General features: G+C 46.0%; 1 protein-coding gene across 1 annotated transcript in view; it reads right to left on the reverse strand.

The window, feature by feature from the left end:
* The window catches only part of ITGB3 (integrin subunit beta 3), a 59,360-nt gene extending 40,916 nt beyond the window's left edge, over positions 1–18,444 (reverse strand). Inside the window, exons 1-2 of the mRNA XM_083469652.1 lie at positions 18,047–18,444; positions 585–673 (exon numbers count right to left, since the gene is read on the reverse strand). Coding sequence (XP_083325778.1) covers positions 585–673; positions 18,047–18,110 — 153 coding nt within the window. The 5' untranslated portion in view covers positions 18,111–18,444. The remainder of the gene's footprint in view (positions 1–584; positions 674–18,046) is intronic.
* Positions 18,445–22,275: the final 3,831 nt, after the last annotated feature.

Raw genomic sequence — 22,275 nt, forward strand, 5'->3', positions numbered from 1 at the left:
TTTTTTCCCCTCCCCCTTGCCTTCCTTCTGTGCCAACCGCCAAAAAGCCAAGAATCGCGGGACCGCCGGCGGGGGGGGGGAGGGTGAGCGGAGGCAGCGGCGAGCCCCGTTCCTCCCCATCCACCCCATTCCGTGCAAGGAGCACGAACAGGTGTGAGAAGGGGGTCAAACCTGCAGGTCGGCGCCGGGGAACCGCCAAGCTTTGGGGGGGGGGAGGAGGCAGCAAAGCGAGGCAGGAAGGAGAGCGCGGCTTGGCTGGGTGAGCTTTGGCAGGGGCAGGGAATGAGAGCCGCGAGGCGGGCGCTGCGGGCGGAGGCGCTGCCCGCCGAGCTCGCAGGCAGCCAGGCAGGCAGACGGCGAGAGCCCCGCGTTGGGCGGCCTCTCCTCGCCGCCGCCGCCCCGCCTCTTGCCGCCCGACTCGCCCGCCTCCCTCCAGGCAACATCTCGTGGCACACCAGGCAACATCTCGCGGCACACTAGTGTGCCGTGGAACAGTGGTTGAAAAACACTGATCTAGTCAACACCCAAGAACTGCAAGTTCAATTAGGGGAAGGTACATGGTATAATCTTGGGTTTCGCCTCACCTCCTGGGAACACCAAGCACATTGTGGGTTCACTGCCAAGCACTGCTGACATGAGTTTACTCCTCGCGTAGTGCAGATGTCGTCATCACCTGAAGAAGAAAAGGCAGACAAGAATTGGACTACAGTTTCAAACAGCATTTTCATGGGCCATGGGTGGTAAGAAAACTACATATGACCAGCCCACGCTTATGGATCTACAAGGGGGGCCCTGCTAACAGTTCCATTTTATCCACCGCTTGCGGCACAGTGACTTATAGCAGGGTCTTCTTTGTCATGGCTCCCCAACTGTGGAATTCCCTCCCAGTGGAGATATGTAGACCTGTCTTGTTGATGTCTTTTTTCAGCATCTACTGAATAGGGCTGGGCAATGTATCGATACATCTTCCAGGACCAACTGATGCTCCGCCCTTTTCAACATAGCAGTGTATCACTATATCATGATGCTTAGCGAGTGACACATCGCAATGTCGAAAAGCTGATATCGCCCAGCTGTACTACTTAAGACTTCTCTTTGGCCTGGTCTTTGTGGGCTCATAATACGATCCATTTATTGCTGTGTCATCACATGTTATGCCATTGGTGGTTCCTTATACAGTGGTGCCCCGCAAGACGAATGCCTCGCAAGACGGAAAATCCGCTAGACGAAAGGGTTTTCCGTTTTTGAGCTGCTTCGCAAGACGAATTTCCCTATGGGCTTGCTTCGCAAGACGAAAACGTCTTGCGAGTGTTCCGATTTTTTCCCGCTTCCCCCCCTTTTTCTAAGCCGCTAAGCCGCTAATAGCCTTTTAGCCGCTAAGCCGCTAAGCCTTTAATAGCTGCTAAACCGCTAATAGCGCTAATCCGCTAAGCCGCTAATAGGGTTGCTTCGCAAGACGAAAAAACCGCTAGACGAAGAGACTCGCGGAACGGATTAATTTCGTCTTGCAAGGCACCACTGTATACCAGTTGTACTTTTATTGTTGGTATTTTATCAGAAACTGCAAACGCATACAACGCAGAAACTTCGGTTAATAATAATAATAAATTTATTTATACGCCCACCCCAGCCAGAGCCAGGCTCAGGGTGGCCAACACCAGTAAAATTACTATAAAAACATAATAGCGGGGAGAAAACCCAATTTAAAATACAGGTTAAAATACAATTTAAAATGCAGCCTCATTTTTAAAGTAGCCCAAAGATCAAAACCATAAGGGGAGGGAGGGAAACATAAGGGTCAGACTGAGTCCAAAACAAATGCCACGCAGAATAGCTCTGTCTTGCAGGAAAGATGTCAAGTCCTGCAGGGCCCTGGTCTCTTGAGACAGAGCGTTCCACCAAGACGGGGCCAGTACTGAAAAAAACCCTGGCCCTAGTTGAGACCAATCTAACCACCTTGCGACCTCCAAAGTGTTGTCATTTGTGGACCCTAAGGTCCTCTGCGGGGCATACCAGGAAAGGCGGTACCGTAGGTATGTGGTTCCTAGGCCACATAGGGTTGAAGGGTGATCTAGAAATCTGACAAATAAATGAATACTGGAAGTTGAATACAACAAGCCGACAAAAATATGAACTTCTCTCTAATATCTACAGCAAATAACATGAATATTTTAATGGAGAGGGAAGACTTAACCTTCAGATAGATTCCTAAACTGGATATGCTAATCTGAAACCAGGTTTCAAAAACCAGGATTCAAAAATGTGATACCTGAACAAATTTCCACTTTCAATTTCAACCTCAGGGTGGGGGGGAAGAGTTCAAACACTAATAAATCTTGAACTTCAGCCAAAAAGAGTACCAAATATAACATTTCTCTGTCCTCAAAGGACCGCACTTTTCACACTCCAGTCCCCATGTGTTAATTTCTGATTTTATTTTTAAAGTCCAGGTTTTGAATTGAGGCAAAATTTTAAGGTCTCACCATTTCTGTCCCCCCCCCCAGTCACTACACCCCTCCCTGTGCTCCTTGAAAATTTACAAGACTAATCTAGAAACATACCTAGGAGATTTTATCTTCCAGGGAATGCACTAAATACTGCTTGCTGAAGGTTTTCACAGGAGGATTCCAGCATAACTGGAGCTATGCATTCCTCGGGGAATTATCAGCAATATCTGAACAGCAGAACAGAAGAAAACCAGTGTATTAACATAGCCAAACTCCCCTTATCTTAGCGATGCCCTTCACTTGGAAAGACGACAGCTATTCTGAACTGCTCCATGCCTTACGTAGCAGGAAACCTGTGTTGTACAGTTATTAAGTGCTACTCCAAAATGTGAGACTGTGCCTATGTCATCCACACGTCTCAAAAGTTGGGGAAACTTTAATATAGACACTCAAGGGCTTGTCCCACACTTGTCCCGAGATTCCCAGGCACAGGTCAGAGGTTTTTCTTTCATCCTGCTGCTTTCCCCAGGACTTTACTTTCTTTTGGCCCACATCAATGAGGCTGAGAGGGGCATCTTGTCATCTGGGCAGCCCAAAATCTCCTTACACGCTGTCCAGTCTTGTGCCCTTTGAGAGGCTACTTCAGTGCTGCTAATGCAGCAGTTTGATTTCACCCCCAGATGTACACTCCCTTTGTATTTTGAGACGGATGCCAACAACAACAACTGCTGAATTGCCGCCGTGACCACATAACACCGCTCCTGAAAGACCTACATTGGCTCCCAGCACGTTTCCAAGCACAATTCAAAGTGCTGGTGCCAATCTTTAAAGCCCTAAATGGCCTCGGCCCTGTATACCTGAAGGAGCGTCTCCACCCCCATCATCCAGCCTGGTCCGGCTCCGTGGGCCTTCTGGCGGTTCCCTCCCTGCGAGAAGTGAGGTTACATGGAACCAGGCAGAGGGCCTTCTCGGTAGTGGCACCTACCCCATGGAATGCCCTCCCATTAGATTTTAAGGAAATAAACAGCTATCTGACTTTTAGAAGACATCTGAAGGCAGCCCTGTTTAGGGAAGTTTTTAATGTTTGATGTTTTATTCTGTTTTTAATCTATTGGGAGCTGCCCAGAGTGGCTGGGCGGAGTATAAATAATAAATTATTATTATATTATCATAAGCTAATATATGAGATAGACTCATGACATGCAAAGCAAGATATGTCAAGCCTTTATTTGTTATAATTGCAATGATTATGGCGTACAGCTGATGAAAACCCCAAATTAACAATCTCAGAAAATTAGAATATTAAATGAAATCAGCAAAAGAAGGACTGCAAATAGAGCAATATTGGACCTCTGAGAAGTAGAAGCATGCATATTGTCAGGGAAGTGACATCAGAGCGAAAGGCGAAGGAGAGGCTCCCCGATTCTGCAGGAGAAGGTACCAGCACCAGGGGGAGACGCAGCTTGGTAGAGGAGGAAGGAAATCGGCGTAACACAAGGGATCAAGGGGGGCAAATGGGGGAAGCGGAGGGAGAGCTCTGGGATTCTTCCCTGGACATCAGTGAGGAGAGCACAGGTCCTCCACTACCCACGCCCTCCCTGCGCAGAAGACTCCCGCACAGTGAGAGGTGGAGACGACTGGGAGTCAAACAGCTTTTATGCTGGAAAAGGTTTAAGAAACGCCCACAGACAGATTCTGCTAGCGACTGAGGCAGCCACGCTGAGATGGGCTGTGCAGTCAGGACGGTTTAACCCAGGCAACTAAGCCCCCTAACGGGGACAGTTTACGCACGAGTAACTCAAACCCATTACACATATGTACTCAGTACTTGGTACCTGCAGAATGTAGACACCCTATATCTAGATATGAGCAAAGCAGTGATATTTCAGGGAGCAGGCGGGACCCATTACTTACACCAAAGGAGCCTACACAACACAAAACACTGTTGCCGTATGTAGGTTTTATTTTATTTGCTTTTTATCTTATATTTTGGAAATGTACATCCAGTTTTTTTCCCCTTTAAATTTTTTTGGGGCCCCCAAGAGAGTGGAGCCCTAAGCTATATAGCTTGTTTAGCTCATACGTAAATCCGGCACTGTGGGGTGGACTGCGAGTCCACTGGCAGGGATTTGAACCCAGGGCTCCCACATCACCACAGACTCACCGTAGGCGAGTGGGCTTTGCTACCTACAATGATTAGGACAACAGGCCTCTTTTAAGGGAGAGGTGGGGCAGACAGCACTTCGGAGTCTCCACTAGCCCCTTGTTTATCTCTATAATTGCTTTTCTTCCTTTGTTCATGCACAAACACCCCCTCCTCTAATAACCACCTTGGACTGCTGACTCACAGGCTGTGGCTTCTGCAGCTCCCAGCTCTGGAGATTACGCAGCTTCCTCAGAAACTGTTGATTAACAGCCCAGAGTTATTATTAACTCCACATTGGCTTGTCTATGGAAGACTGCCACCCCGCTAGGTTTCTTTCTTACTGCGTCTGTGGGCTTGCATAAAGATTTCTCATCAGTTTCTGCTAAGTTTCACTCTCCCCGTCTCCAGTTTAGGAGCTGACAAATCCGAATGTATGAATAAGTTCTCTTTTGCCTTATCAGGAAACACAAAGAACTGCTGGTTGTTGTTGTTTAAAATGACAAATAAAATGTGGGTGTAATATGGGCCATACAGATACAGAAGCAAAAACCGGAGATAAAGAGGGAATGTGGGGACGGGGAACAGAGAGATAGCGCTGAAGAGGCTTTCGCAAGTTCTCTCTTTCTCCAAAACCACAAGGATTATAAACTTGTGGGCATAATTCACATCCCACGGACGTCAAGGTTGGAAACCTTGCCCATTTATTGTAATGAAGCTAGGCTGACGCTACTCTGGCTACACACAAGAGTCACAGAAGTGTCATTCTCCCCACGAAACGCTAAGCTGCAGTTTCAATAGCACCACCAACCTTCGCAAAGTTTAGAAACTTGTTGGGAAAGAAAAGGAAAGCTGGGAGTCTCCACAGATCCAGCTTCCACAACAGGGAGTTCTGTATGTTCTCAGGGACTGGAGATCTCGAACGCAAGCAGCCAGGGCCAGGCCCAAGACATTTCGGCACCTGAGGCGAACCCCAAAATGGGGCACCCACCATATCCACCAGGGAAGGAGGAATGAATGAAGACCGGAAAAAGATGGATATCAGGATCTGTTTGGAGATCCTACCGCCTGAGGCAGTCTCCTCACCTGGACTCATGGTTGGGCCGGGCCTGCAAGTGGCTATTATTGCTAGAGTTTGAGGAGCGGCGTGACGGAAATATTTGACAAATAAGGGCAACTTCATATTCCCCTAGCCATTGCATTTAAGGTCCTTACTGCGGTCAGAGATTAGGCTAAACCCAGATAGATCTTCTTGCCCCCTTTTCCACTGTGAAAGGACATTTCCAGTCACCTGGTGATAGTGGAAACCCAGAGGAATCATGGTTTTCTGAATCATACCACACCCATTGAGCAGCCCACGTGAAGAACCATCACCAAATCAAGGTTTCTGAGTAACAGACTGTGGTGTGCTGATCATTCATATGTCTGGCTCATGAGGTGTGACTGGCACCAAGTGATGTGAAGCACATTCTCCACCCTTCTTATTCCATGCTTTCTGTCTTTCCAAAAGCTCAGTGTTTCATGTTCTCCCCCTTTGCACCTTTGGCCATGCCAAGTCCTGGAATTAGATCTTGTCTTCGCTCCATTGAGCCACCTCTCCTCAACAAGGGGAATCTTCCCTGCCCTGCCTTCCTTGATGTTCCTCAGGTGTCAAACGACAGTCCTCAACTCTGACAACACTGTTAGGAGCTTGCAAAAAAAACAACCCAAAAAACCAACCCCAACAATCCTCTCTTCCAGTCCTGCCCATCCAAAATAGACTGCAAGCCCTCTGAGGGCTGAGACTGAATACTTTTCTATGTTTTGTATCATGCTGATGCTAAACAGATTTTAAAAATAAAAAGAAGTAATCAACTTCTTTAGGAGACTCCTTGTTATCACGATAGTACGATAAGGATTCGGCTATCAATTTAATATATTTATCACATTCAGACACCCACTCTTCTTTAAAGGAATTCAAGGTGGGTATACACTCCCCCACTTCATTTTATTCTCTCAACAACCCTGTGAGGTACATTAGGTAAGTAAAGCTGTGTTTTATTGACAGGGGCCCACATGCTTTGTACAGAACATTAACTCCCTCCACAAAGAAAACTAGACTTTCCCCAAATAATAATAATAATAATAATAATAATAATAATAACAACAACAACAACAACAACAACAACTAATAATAATGATGATAATACCATCACCACTATCATATGTCATCAAGGAGCATTCAGCCACACGAAACAGTTCCGTTTGTTCCTAGTTCAATCCAAATTTAGACAGAGCTTTCCCTTGTATCCTACCAATCTGCTGATTCCCAGTCCCCCTCCCTTATCAAATGGTTGCAGCAGTGACAACTTTAGTGAGGCAGCAATACATGGCAAGCAAGGAGAAGGAAAGCATGGAGGCCTCTCCCCTCTAGCTGGGGAAATGTTTCTCAAAGGCTCTTAACTTGCCTTGCTTCAATGTATTGCAGCCTGATCTTGCTGTCAGTGCAATTCCATCCTGGTAAATGGAATAGAAAGGAAAGAAAGGGAGTAGGAGGGGAATTCTTCTGTGGTTTGGATGTAAACCTGAGTAGGAGAAGAATTTAGGGGTCAACGCTGTGCAATTCCAGCCTCCCTCTGTTTCTCTCTCACACACGCATACACAATCTCTGAGTCATACACACACCTCTTCTGAGCTGTGGCCTGATAGCGGTCATACATTCAAGTATATTAGTCGTCTTCAGGGTTAGAAATTTACTTATTTTGTAAACTGAAAGCAGAGGTGGATCCTGCATGCAACACCAATGTTTAGAGTAAAGGTACAGCTTCCGGGTCATGTGGCCAGCATGACTAAGCCGCTTCTGGCGAACCAGAGCAGCGCACGGAAACGCCGTTTACCTTCCCGCTGGAGCGGTACCTATTTATCTACTTGCATTTTAACGTGATTTCGAACTGCTAGGTTGGCAGGAGCAGGGACTGAGCAACGGGAGCTCATCCCGTTGCGGGGATTCAAACCGCCGAGCTTCTGATCAGAAAGTCCTAGGCTCTGCGGTTTAACCCACAGAGCCACCCGCGTCCCTAGTGTTTAGAGTACAGTCTTGCAAATAATCACACAGAACAGCAGTGGGGAACATTTGGCCATTCAAACCTCAGCTGAACTTCAGTTTCCAGCATCCCTGACCATTGGCCATGTTTGCTGAGGCACATGGGAGTTGTAGTCCAGCAACATATGCAGAGCCAACTGTTCCCTGTCCCTGATATTAGAAGGCTAGAAAACAGTGCTGGGTGGGGAATCCATACAGACTGGGCTAATTCATAGTCCAAGATAATCTGCAAAGCAACAAACTCTAAAAAGACTAAGGTCACTTGCAAATGACCGGCTTATTCAGCATTAATTAGACAATGTTGTCTAACTGCTATTCCAGACTTCCCAGTGCATTACCTCAACCATTTCCTGCTTGCAGAAAGTCCAGTTGGGTGGGGTGAGCGTTATCATGCAAGACTTCCAAATCAACTCTAATTGCACAACCTGAATTTCCAGGCATGTGACTGAATCCCACCCAAGAAACAGAGCCCGGAAGTGCCCATATGAAAGCATCATGCCTGCAACACGGTTGCGTGTCGAGACCCCGAAACCACCCCCTCGGCAATGAATGAGACACAAGGACACGGATATTAGGTTAATGTTATTGGGCAAAATTTGGCCACAACTTTATTGGTTACAGAATGTGAGTGGTATTGGCTTAGGCACTGGAGTTGACTATATCTGACTCCCGCCCATCATGCAGGGAATTCGGTAAGGGTCAACCACCGATGGGCGAGCCCCGTCGATGCAAACCAACTCGAGCTCTCCCAGGGTTCCCGAAGGGGTCGTGGACTAGCCCAGTCCCGGTCTTCGGACAAGATACACACACCCTTAAGCTTGGAGGGGCAGGTGATGGCCACACCTCCCCTCCTCCATCATAAGATCAACCAATGCCTAACAGCCAAATCTTACAAAGTTGTGACAATTGCTACGAGGTAGGTGAAAACCAAATGGCCCTTGCCCATCTGCCAAGTGGAAAAATTCCTACCAGGCCCCTCAATGGCGACCAACCCCATAGCAAGGCCAATGTCAAAGCCTGCAAATTAGGGAGGGCGGGTGGGAGATTGAGGAAGCGAGCCGAGAGAGAAAGCTCTCTGGCTCACGGCTTTGTTTAAATGGGGCCTGGCCACACCTTCTCAGCCAGCAGATTGGCTGGCTGGGTGATGGCGTGACAGGGAGCCTCTGGGTTTGGATTTGGATTTTAGATTTGATATCCCGCTTTATCAGTCCCCTAAGGAGTCTCAAAGCGTCTCACAATCTCCTTACCTTTCCTCCCTCACAGCAAACACTCTGTGAGGTGAGTGGGGCTGAGAGACTTCACAGAAGTGTGAATAGCCCAAGGTCACCCAGCAGCTGCATGTGGAAGAGCGGGGAATCGAACCCAGTTCACCAGATTACGAGTCCACCGCTCTTAACCACTACACCACACTGGCTCTCAGTCCCCTGCCCCTGGAGGGGAGTTGGTGGCCACGTCGTCCACCGCAACTCCCCCCCCCCCCCCGCTAAGTGGAGCGGATTTCCCCTGCGCAATTTATCTTGGATCTGGGTTTGCCATGACGCCCCATTCTCCCTTTGCTGCCCTTTCTGCCCATGTTGTGCATAATACAAAGTACAGCACCGGAATAATAAGATAAGGGAAAATCCAAAGAGATTGTGCCGTATGAACAAATGACTGAACAAATGCATGGAGGAAACAATAAGTATTCGGAGGAAGAGGTCCAGCTAAATAAACATGTGACTGGTCCGAAATAGATGTGGAAAGGCCCATCCTGATTCAAGCGTCCAGCTCACTGACACATAAAGTACACCCTCCAACATTTCTCTGATGAAAACAGGGACGTCCTATTCTATAATATTAATACCGTATTGGCCTGAATATAAGCCTCACTTTTTCCCCCAAATTCCGACCGTGAAACGTTAAAGTGCGGCTAAAATTCGTGACCTTACAAAAACTGGCTTTGACGATATCGCTGCTGAAACAGACATACGGTAAAACGGAATGGGTGTGAGTGCATGCAGAATTTTAAGGGAGCGGCTTATATTCGGGTATTGTCTTTTTTTCCTTGAATTTTAAAGGTGCGGCTTATATTCGGGCCAATGTGGTAATAATTACATTATTTATACCCCGCCCATCTGACTGGGTTTCCCCAGCCACTCTGGGCGGCTTCCAACAAAGATTAAAAATACATTAAAATGTCACTCATTAAAAACTTCCCTGAACAGGGCTGCCTTCAGATGTCTTCTAAATGTCAGGTAGTTGTTTATCCCTTTGACATCTGATGGGAGGGTGTTCCACAGGGTGGGTGCCACTACCGAGAAGATCCTCTGCCTGGTTCCCTGTAGCTTTGCTTCTCGCAGTGAGGGAACCGCCAGAAGGCCCTCAGCACTGGACCTCTGCGTCCGGGCTCAGTGATGGGGGTGGAGACGCTCCTTCAGGTATACTGGACCGAGGCCGTTTAGGGCTTTAAAGGTCAACACCAACACTTTGAATTGAATGTTACCTCCTTGGCTGGGGGGGGGGAGTCGAATCACTCCATATACCCTACAACATTTCTCCGATGAAAATAGAGGTGCCCTAAGGAAAAGTGGGACAATCTGAGATCAAATCAGAAACCTGGGCAGCTTCTGTAAATCCCAGACTGTCCCTGGAAAACAGGGACACTTGGAGGGTCCGATAAAGTAGAGGGGAAGGATTTTACTTACAAAGACAACATACAAGAGATGAGTTCCAAGTCCATCACCACCACCACCACACACTTTGCTGTCACTTCCTCCAGCCACTTCCCTCCATCCCCAGTTCTGATATATCCTACTCGTTGCTAGATACATGAGCAGGGAAGGCGCATGAAGAGAGATATGTGTCTGTCACAGCTAATGTGGCCTCAAGAATCATATGATAATCTGTCCCACAAACAGCAAGTTCAGGTAGTGTGTGCCAATAAAATGGGAGTCAGGAAGGCACTCAACACCTAGGCCGTATTTATATACTGTATTTTTTGCTCTATAAGACTCACTTTTTCCCTCCTAAAAAGTAAGGGGAAATGTGTGTGCGTCTTAGGGAGTGAATGCAGGCTGCGCAGCTATCCCAGAGGCCAGAACAGCAAGAGGGATTGCTGCTTTCGCTGCGCAGTGATCCCTCTTGCTGTTCTGGCTTCTGAGATTCAGAATATTTTTTTCCTTGTTTTCCTCCTCCCAAAACTTGTGGTCTGGTGCGTCTTATAGAGCGAAAAATACGGCAATTCAAAAGGCCCCAACACCCACAAATACAGAACACAAAAGCATGCTTGATGGCTTCTCGCAAGTCCTGAAATGTTGAGAGTCAATTGAGGAGAACCATCACAAATATACTAAAGTGAGGAGGCGGCAGGAGGGGGAAAGATAATTTGCCTGCTTGAGCTTCTTACAGCTTAGGGTATCCTGAACAGGAGCATGGCTGGCTGGCTCATATTCTCAATACGAGCTCTTTTACTAGGAAGCGAGGATATACTGTATTACAACACGTTGTTGTAGGTCCCACTTGCACTCAGGCACCAATAAAAAGGAATGGAATGTTCTTATTAGCTGAAGTGATCTCCAGTGCATGGCACTGTATGTTTCTGTACGCAGCTGTTTGTACAGAAATGCAGGGACGAGGCCTAAGACGTGTGGCCTGTTGATGTTTCCGTAGCTGTTCTTTTACTTCACTTCATTAGACGGAAGCAAGTGGCAGGATGGCTTAAATCTTTTCCTGTGCGCCATTTGGAAGCTTAAGAGTTACAAACACAAGATTTGGCTGCATAAGCTCTCAAGTTCATTCCCCAGAGCCTCTGGATAAAAGGATCAAGATGGCTGCAAAGACCTTTCTCTGCTTGAGCCCCCAAAGAAATGTAAAGTACAGTGGTACCTCGGGTTAAGTACTTAATTCGTTCTGGAGGTCCGTTCTTAACCTGAATCTGTTCTTAACCTGAGGTACCACTTTAGCTAATGGCGCCTCCCACTGCTGCTGTGCCACCACAGCACGATTTCTGTTCTCATCCTGAAGCAAAGTTCTTAACCTGAGGTACTATTTCTGGGTTAGCGGAGTCTGTAACCTGAAGCGTATGTAACCTGTGGTACCACTGTACATGAAGATGATGTATAGATGGTATACGACACCAGTGCAGTTAGGAAAAATGTATAAAACTAGCTCAAATTTGTGTTGGAAGCATAAGAAAAAGGAGGGGACATTTTACCACATGTGGTGGGATTGTAACGAAATTAAGAAATTTTGGGAAATGATATACAATGAATTGAAGAAAATGTTCCATCTAACATTTGTTTTAAAACCTGAAGCATTTTTGTTAGGGATTGTGGGGAAAGACCTGCCAAAGAAGTTGAAAAATATCTTCATGTATGCAACAACAGCGGCGAGCATCTTAATAGCACAAGGATGGAAAACTGAGGAAATTCCGACCAAAAAATCATGGCAAGAGAAACTGATGGACTATGCAGAACTGGCAATATTGACACATAAATTGACAAGGATAACTGTGACTTTAAAAAGGAATGGGAATATTTTACAAAGTATCTAAAGATGCAACAAAGTGAATTGGACTCCTTGGCAGGTTTTGAATAAACACTCACAAACCTTTCATTGATAATAACCAGTTAGACAAATTAAGGATTTATACAACTCTGTAACATGCAGAGAATAGCATTTATAGAGAAATCAGATATTGGAACTGAGAGAAATCGGGGGGCGGGGAGGGTGGGTTGTTTTATGGGAAGGAGGGGGAGGGGGGAAATGGGGGGTGGAATTAAGGATGATATGTTTTAAGATAATATTTGTTTAATTTCCAAAAATAAATAAATAAAGGTATCCTAAGGGGTGGGGGGAGAAAGAAACTTCAGCTAGTGCAGAATTCAGTGGCCGGGTTGCTCACCGGAGCAAGTCGGTTTGAGCATATTACACCGCTCCTGGTCTTACTGCACTGGCTACCAATTAGTTTCCGGGCCCAATTCAAAGTGCTGATTTTGACCTACAAAGCCTTAAACGGCTCAGGACCGCAATACCTCAAGGACCGCCTCTTTCCATATGAACCTACCCGGACCCTGAGATCATCTTCTGAGGCCCTCCTTTGAGAGTCTCCCTCCTCGAGAGGTCTGGAGGGTGGCAACACGAGAACGGGGCCTTCTCTGCAGTGGCTCCCTGTCTGTGGAATGCTCTCCCCAGGGAGGTTCGCCTGGCGCCTTCATTATACACCTTTAGGCACCAGGCAAAAACATCCCTTTTTAACCAGGCCTTTGGTTGACCTGATGGCCATCCTATACCCTTTTAAAATGTGGCTCTTTTCGGGGGGGGGGGTTATTGGGTTATTGTTCTTATTTTGATTTAAAATATTGTGATCTTTTCTGTGAACCACCCTGAGACCTCCATGTATAGGGCAGTATATAAATTCAAATAAATAAATAAATAAATAAATAAATAAATAAATAACAGTCATTACGAAATGCAATTCCGTTCCCATGCTCGTTTCCCACCCACAGACTGTCCTAATCCACTTTCCTGCCCGTCTAGAAAACACTTCTGTTAACTATTTGCTCAGGTCAAAGGGAATGATTCAAGACTTCCTTTGGAAGAATTATCAGAATTTGCCAAACCGGTTAGCACACACGTACTCTGCCCAGGACACAATAGGGGTGGGGAAATGAACTACGAATGTCCTATGGGAAAAGGCGGTGACTCCATCTCTCTTGCAAACCTAAAATCAATACCTGGCCATATTGTATTAGGGAAAGGAGAAGATCAGCGTGCTCTCAGCATTTCAGGAGAGGGGCTAGATCTCTGGAGGCAAACTAGTACCAAGGTCAAGGTTTCACAGAGCCATAAAACAAATGTAGCTCCAGAAATTACCACAGGAATAGAATGAGATTAAAGTATTTGGCAGGGGTGGAGGCAGTGAGTGAGTGTAAGGAATATTGGTGTGTGAACAGCATATCCATGTTTCAGCAGGGAAGAGACCAAATTTGGGGATGGGACCATCAGAACAAACGCCTCCAACATTTAAAGCAAACAAACCTGGGAACTATAGTTTACCTCCTCACAAGAGCTATAGCTCCCAGCTCTTTTAATTTTTTTAATTGCCAAGCATGGAAAGCTGAACACACACAAGTTAAATGCTTGCAAGCTGCAGGCTTGCTGTATCTCAAAAACCCATTTGCAACTTTATTATGATTATTATTAATTGACACCCAAGGATATCATACACAATCTTAAATGGAACGTACAAAGAAAAGGTAAAACTAATAATAAGAATAACAACCTTAAATAATTATCCTGTTATTGATTTAAACTTGTACTTATACGCGTTCTTTTCTTATACTTTCTAACTAAACAAAAAAAAACACCAAAGTAGAATACAATAAATTAAACTATGCCATTTCCCGATGTACTTTACATTTACAACACTGAATGTACTTATTACCTTACTCTTAATATATTTTCTAATACTTTCTTATAACATGTCGTACCATTTCCCCTTATTTATTAATGTTTAATTTACACAAGGGTCATTCAAACGCTGCCATAGATGTTATGTCGTTATTATATTTTTGTAGGTATTTCTTGAACATACCCCATTTTTGCGTGAATGATTGTTTTGTATTTCCCCTTAATCTATTTGTCAATTGAGCCATTTCTGCATAGTCTAGTAACATATTCTGCCATTCCCTTACTGTTGGTACTTTCCCCCCTTCCCAGTTTGATGCAATTAATAACCGGGCAGCGGCTGTCGCATATAGAAAGATTTCTCTTCTATTTTTCAGGATATCACTGCCTACAATTCCAAGCAGAAATGCTTCTGGCTTCTTAGAGAATGTTAATTTAAAGATCTTTTTCATCTCATCATAAATGAGGTTCCAGAACTCTTTAATTTTTTGGCATGTCCACCACATATGGTACATATCTCCTTTTGTTTCTCCACACGGCCAGCATTTGTCTGATATATTTTTATACATCTTGGAGAGTTTTGATGGTGCAAGGTACCATCTAAACTGCATTTTCATCATGTTTTCTTTAATGGTGTAACATGCCGTGAAATTCATGTTAGTTTTCCAAAGGGTCTCCCATTCAATCATGATGGTGCGTCCGATGTCTTGTGCCCATTTAATCATTACCGCCTTCACCTCATCCTCCTTGACTTCCCAGTCAAGGAGGAGTCGGTACATTCTGGAAATGATTTTGGTATTATTTAACAATTCCTTTTCTAATTTTGAGGGCTCGTTAAATCCATTTTTTTTGTCTTGTTTGAAAGTCTCAAAGAGCTGGTGATATTCTAGCCCATGAGTAGGCAAACTAAGGCCCAGGGGACGGATCCGGCCCAATCGCCTTCTCAATCCGGCCTGTGGATGGTCCAGGAATCAGCATGTTTTTACATGAGTAGAATGTGTCCTTTTATTTAAAATGCATCTCTGGGTTATTTGTGGGGCACAGGAATTCGTTCATTTTTTCCCCTTCAAAAAATAGTCCGGCCCCCGACTAGATCTGAGGGACAGTGGACCGCCCCCCTGCTGAAAAAAATTGCTGAACCCTGTTCTAGCCATACCATTTGCAAATTTAGTCACTTCCTGACAACTTCTTTACTGAGCCTTCATCCTGTTGGCCGGGAAGATGCATCACGCTTTCTAGGGCATTGCCCCATGACTTTCTTTATCACAAAAAGTCTTGTCTTTGGGGGGAAGCAGGTTTGTTGTGCAACTTTTCCTACTCATCACCTGTAATTGCGCAACCTCAATTGGCCGGTATGCAATACCGAAAGCAGAGACAGTCTGGAAGCGCCATTAAGCCGCCCCTGCCTGGAGTCACCTTTTATACTGTTTTGAGAAAAGAAGCTGGCACTGTTCTGCATGAGGATCCTTCCTCTGATATTATGGGATGCAACGACAGTTGCCTGGATGAGTCTGCAGACCAGATGCTGAGCCTTGCAAGTTAAGACGGGGAAAGTTGAGTCAAGGACCGGCCTTAATAGCTCCACAGACGGCATGAATCTATATAGCGCCAAAGGAAACAGACGGGAGCTTAAGACTGCAAAACGGTCATTCAGACACAGGGTGACCTTGGTCCAGTCACCATTTCTCAGCTGAACCTACCTCAGAAGGTTGTTGTGAGGATGAAACGCGGAGGAGGAGAACCATGTACACTACCTTGAACTTCTTGGAAGATAGTTTATAAATATGTCATAAAATGTATACACTGCTTGATTGGGAAAAACCCCCTCAAAGGGGTTATGGCAAAAGGTATCAGATATGGCAAACACCATTGGCAAGAGGTTTTTTAAACTGATTCAAGTCTTACTGAATCACAAATAAATGGGCATTTTACAGGAACTGGATAGAAAGAGGGGAAGCCAACCCTAACATACAAGCTCGAATGAACAGACTGTGTACATGGATAAAGATATGAAGGAAGAGGGCTGGAGTGGGGAGGGAGGGGGGGGGAATTAAACCGAATGGTATTTTGAATTGATTTTGTTGTGTAAGCCTTTTTTCCAGAAACCATATATATTAATGTTATGTAGTTAGGCATTGTAGTATGAATGAATTTTGTTCTGTATTCTTTGTTTTATAGAATATATATATATAATAATATTATGTTACTAAGCAAATTTAATAAAACAGAATATATATTTTTTTAAATAGTCTTACTCTTTTGCATGTGGGATTTAATTGCATGCCAGCAAGTTCCAGGTTGTGCAATTATAGGGCTCGTTCTCACTTGCGCTTGCCCCGCGCTTAGAAAGCAGAGTACGAGCTGCAAGAAACCTGCATTTCTAAAATATCAAACTTTTCCGCGGTAAGTAAAGTGACAGGGAAACTCAACGGAAAAGTGTGGGATTAACAACTGCTTGGCACCGACCTCGTATAACCTCCCCGCGAACGAATTCGAATGACAGCTCAACAAACAGAAGCAACCTTATTTCTGCAAAAAGGGTGGTAATCCAGATTAAATTAAATCCTCACTGGCATTCCGATGCCGCCAAAGTAACGTGGACCCTGAGGGGTGGGGTGTGAGGAAGCGCGCCTCTAGGAGGAGAACTTACTCCCAACAAATCACTCACGTAAATCCGGATTTGACCCTTTCCCTAAGGACAGGGAGTTGCAAAGGCTTGCTTTGCTCCAAAGAGTGATTCAAAGAAAAGAATTGAAAAGATCACACACACGAAGTTTCCCTGAAGGAAAGTCGCCTTCCAAGTTTCCCTTCTTGGCTTGCAAAGGAGTCTAAAACTGGGAATCTTGCTAGGGAAGGAGATGCGCAAAAAGAGATGGGAGTTTCCGCAGGAGGGGAGAGGCACCTTTTGTGTGTGTGTTCGTGCCGCTAACTAATTTGCTTCAAACTATGGCAAGTTCTTACAGAAACAGGAGTGCCTGATCACCTCATCTGTCTCCTGAGAAATCTCTACGTGGGTCAAGAAGCTACAGTTAGAACTGGATATGGAACAGCTGATTGGTTCAAAATTGGGAAAGGAGTACGGCAAGGCTGTATATTGTCTCCCTGTTTATTTAACTTATATGCAGAATTCATCATGCAAAAGGCTGGGCTGGATGAATCCCTAGCTGGAATTAAGATTGCCAGAAGAAATATCAACAACCTCAGATATGCAGATGACACAACCTTGATAGCAGAAAGTGAGGAGGAATTAAAGAACCTTTTAATGAGGGTGAAAGAGGAGAGCACAAAATATGGTCTGAAGCTCAACATCAAAAAAACAAAGATCATGGCCACTGGGCCCATCACCTCCTGGCAAATAGAAGGGGAAGAAATGGAGGCAGTGAGAGATTTTACTTTCTTGCGCTCCATGATCACTGCCGCTGGTGACAGCAGTCACGAAATTAAAAGACGCCTGCTTCTTGGGAGGGAAGCAGTGACAAACCTAGACAGCATCTTAAAAAGCAGAGACATCACCTTGCCAACAAAGGTCCGTATAGTTAAAGCCATGGTTTTCCCAGTAGTGATGTATGGAAGTGAGAGCTGGACCATAAAGAAGGCTGATCGCCGAATAATTGATGCTTTTGAATTCTGGTGCTGGAGGAGACTCTTGAGAGTCCCGTGGACTGCGAGAAGATCAAACTTATCCATTCTGAAGGAAATCAGCCCTGAGTGCTCACTGGAAGGACAGATCCTGAAGCTGAGGCTCCAATACTTTGGCCACCTCCTGAGAAGAGAAGACTCCCTGGAAAAGACCCTGATGTTGGGAAAGATGGAGGGCAAGGAGAAGGGGATGACAGAGGACGAGATGGTTGGACAGTGTTCTCGAAACTAACGTGAGTTTGACCGAACTGCGGGAGGCAGTGGAAGACAGGAGTGCCTGGCGTGCTCTGGTCCATGGGGTCACGAAGAGTTGGGCACAACTAAACAACAACAAACTAACTCGCTTACCCCAAACCGCGGAGGCGAACAGGATCAGCCCGAAGACACGGAAAGCGGCGCCCGCTTTGCCCATGTCGGCGGAGCGGGAGGTTTCCGAGCTGGAGAGAAGTTTTGGCTGCTGCTGCGGAGGAAAAGCGAGCGGCTCTCCCGAGGCTTCCTTCGCCGCCGATGGTGCGTTATGGCGCGCCGGGACAGCAGGATCCCACCAGCAGGCGAGAGGAAGCAGCTGTCCGACGGGAGTCAGTGGGGCGAGCGGGTGGGTGGGATCGCCCCCGCCTTGGCTCGCAGCTCCCTCCTTCTCCTCCCCGGTCCTCCCCTCCCAGGAAGAAGGGCCTTCCCAGCGCCGCGGAGGGAGCGCGCCTTGCCCGCCCCCTCGGGGACTGGCTCTCCATCCGCCCCTCTTCGCTCTCGCCTTCCCCTGGGCGTTATTTCATATACACACCCAGGATCGGCCCCAAACACCTTACAATAGGAAAGTCAACACACACAAAGAAATAATCTTTCTTCTCTACCTCTTTGGGCTGTGCGCATAAATTCCCCCATTACATACAAAGTTTTTCTATGATTATTCTGGACCCTGCCCACCCCTGCAATATCCATAGCTAGATGGAGCCAGCCCGTGCTAATCGTGCTTACAGTAGATCAGTTGGTGTCAATGAACATGATTGACAAAGTTTCGTTCATTTCAATGAGTCTGCTATGAATAGGACTTGACTACAACGAACTTTCTGAGTTTCCCCACATGTATGCTTGTGAACCAGTGGCGTAGCGTGGGTTGTCAGCACCCGGGGCAAGGCAAGTAATTTGCACCCCCTAACCCGTAGATTTGCGCCCCCTAACCCTAACCCCCAGATGTTGCGCCTGGTGCGGCCGGCACCCCCTGCACCCCCCACGCTACGCCACTGTTGTGAACCGCCCTTATTCTGTGAACTGCCCTGAGACCGCCCCCCCCCCTTATGGGTCAGGATATAAATAAAATAAAATAAATATGCATCTGAGCACGCACCCAGCAATTTCTCTAGCACCGATACTCTGCCAAAACAGCTGGCACAAAGGAGAAACTGGTGCACTCCCATTCAGGGCCAGATTTAGGTTTGATGAGGCCCTAAACTGCTGCAGGTAATGGGGCCCAGTTTATATGTCCAGCTGTCCTTTGTCAACAAATTGTCGCTGCTTTTTTGTGTTGAATATATGCTATGTGGTCATTTATGGACCTAAGAGGTATCTAAAGCCATTGGCACATAACAAAAAATTATATTTCAGTTCAACAATTACTTTGATAAAATACATAAAGTATGTTAATCGTGAAATACAATTAAGAAGACTTATATCAATAGTGAAATTATTATTAAGCTCTAACTTAAAATGATTCTTTTATTCATAACAAACTTAATATTGGCATTTGGCAATAACTTTCTGAGGGAAAGCGCCCCTTAGTTTTGCAACACTTTGGTTTTGGAACAGACTTCTGGAACGGATTAAGTTTGAGAGCCAAGGTACCACTGTAAACCCGTGATAGTTCAGGGAGCAGGCTAGCCCATTACTTACATCAGAGGAGCCGACACAACACTAAACACTTGCTCTATGTAGGTTTTATTTTATTTGTTTTTTATCTTTTATTTTGGAAATGTACATCTAGTGGTTTTTTCCTTTAATTTTTTTTGGGGGGCCCCAAGAGAGTGGGGCCCTAAGCTATAGGTTGTTTAGCTTATATGTAAATCCGGCACTGTACACACAGACAGTTTTACTACTGGAGATACAGCTCTTCTCCGGCCACTTTCAAGCTCCTTTTTATGTCCTTTATAAGCAAATATGGGTTTTTTGTGTGTGTACGCAAGCACACATGGTGTGTGTATGACAAACTAGGTCTTTGCCCCAGGTGACAGAAAGCCTAATTTTGGCCCTGGGACTGGATGATTTTCAGGGTCCCTTCCAAAGTCTACATTTCTGTGATTCTACAAAAGAAGAATGGAAGGAAGATCTTTCTCACACACAAACCTATATGTTGGTTTGCTCCACTTTCTGGTTTAAATGATAGGGTGCTCTGCTTTCTGCACAGGAACCGTAATAAACTCCCCATGCAATTTCTATGTAAATCACAAGCATAGAATCCTAGGAACGGTAGCTTTCTCAGAGCTAAAATCTCCAGCACCCTTAAACTACAGTTCCCAGGACTGTTCTTGAAATGTACGGTGTGTGCACAGCAAAAAAGAAGCCAGTTAACAGAGAGGAGGACTTCGGGATTCACATACCAGTTTGGTGGCCTTCAGCAAATCCCTCTGAAATCACAGCTGGGGTCCCTCCCATCTGTAAAGTGGGCGCAATAAGTAGCAAACCTCCTAGGGCTTTTGAGATTAATTAAATTGGAATAGATAGATAGATAGATGATAGACTGTCATCTCAATCTGGCAGACAGTGTCTGCATATGAAAATGGTTTGGTTTTGGCCCATGGCTATGGAAAGGCCTATTGCATCGGATGAAGAGAATGCATGGAGCACTCCAAAATATGCCCATTTGTACCAGCTGGGCACTCCACAAAGCAGCCTTCACGCAGCTAGCGGCAACACCAGTGAAAGCTCCCAGCAGCTTCCATGGGTCATCAAAAGGTACTCACATGTATAGAAACATTTCCTGGGTCGTCCCTTCTCTTTGCCTGGAGGCAGAGTCAATACACAAGGTCCAGTTCAGTCCTAAGGTCAGGAATATCTCGGTTCATGTAGCCAGACAATCCAGCCAGACAAGCCAAGGATCCAAGGTCACGAGAAGCGAGAAGCAGCGAAGCCTGGCCAGGAACGAGGAATATTATTTCCAGCAACTGACTGAGGCTGGAAACCCTGCTTAAGAAAGCTGAAGCCAGCTGGTTCTCATCAGAAGCAAGGAGGCTGATCAGCCACAGGTGGAGTCACTTTGCCTTCTGCTCCTTCAGGCTGCTGCTCAACAGGTGAAGCCCACTCCTGGCCCAAGACGACCACATTCGGCTCATGGGATGGCTCAGCTGGTTGGCGGTGCAGATAACAGCACGGTTGCAGGTTCGGTCCTCATACAGGACTGCTGCATATTCCTGCATTGCAGGGGGCTGGACTAGATTGATCCTTGGGTCCCTTCCAACTAAGATTCTATGCCACTGGGGCCACGGATTGGAAGCCAGGGTGAAGGTAGAGGAGGGGGCTCTGCCACGAGTCCCGTGGAGTTTTGTGGGACAAATGAAACATGCGCTAATTGGGAAGACTTAAACCGGCAAGGGGACGCAGGCGCGCACAAACACACAGCGAGAGCATCCTTCACTTTCACATAAGGCCTCTGGGGTCTCTGGGGACAGGGGGAGATTATAAATGCAAAGACTTCAGCAGAGTCCTGAAGCCTCACCCGCCACCCGATATAGAATTGCTTCATAAACCCATCTTATTTCGAATGAATGAATGTAAATATCAAATGCTGCGGAACTGCTGGGCAGTGACTACATTATTACATGAGCACTGTTCCACAGCATTTGATATTTTCATTTACATACATTCATTTGAAATAAGATGGGTTTATGAAGCAATTCTATATCCTCCCACCACACTGACGAAGAATTCTACGAAGCAGTAGTCAGTATCCGGAATCACTTTTCAGTGTTGGACATCATATTTGCTGAATACACAAAGCTTCACAGCTTGTCTTTCATCGTACAAAGTCTGGTAAGGTAAAGGTAAAGGGACCCCTGACTGTTAGGTTCAGTCGTGACTGACTCTGGGGTTGCGGCGCTCATCTCTCTTTACTGGCTGAGGGAGCCAGCGTACAGCTTCCGGGTCATGTGGCCAGCATGACTAAGCCACTTCTGGCGAACCAGAGCAGCGCACGGAAACACCGTTTACCTTCCCCCCGGAGCAATACCTATCTATCTACTTGCACTTTGACGTGCTTTCAAACTGCTAGGGTGGCAGGAGCAGGGACCGAGGAACGGGAGCTCACCCCGTCGTGGGGATTTGAACCACCAACCTTCTGATCGGCAAGTCCTAGGCTCTGTGGTTTAACCCACAGCGCCACCCGTGTCCCTTTTACAAAGTCTGCTACCTTGCTTCATTTAAAGATTTTCAGAGACTTTGAGACTAAATATTTCATTTTGGACTTGTTATGGTTTGAAGGGATTCTATAAAAGATTGTCTATTGCGTATGTACATGGTCATCGTGTTGCCTAGGCATTGCTGACGTTCTCTTTGCAACACATGGGTTTGTTTGGTTACTTTATGAGGTG

This window comes from Podarcis liolepis, assembly GCF_965112155.1.
Source record: "Podarcis liolepis genome assembly, chromosome: 13".
In the NCBI taxonomy this organism is placed as follows: domain Eukaryota; kingdom Metazoa; phylum Chordata; class Lepidosauria; order Squamata; family Lacertidae; genus Podarcis; species Podarcis liolepis.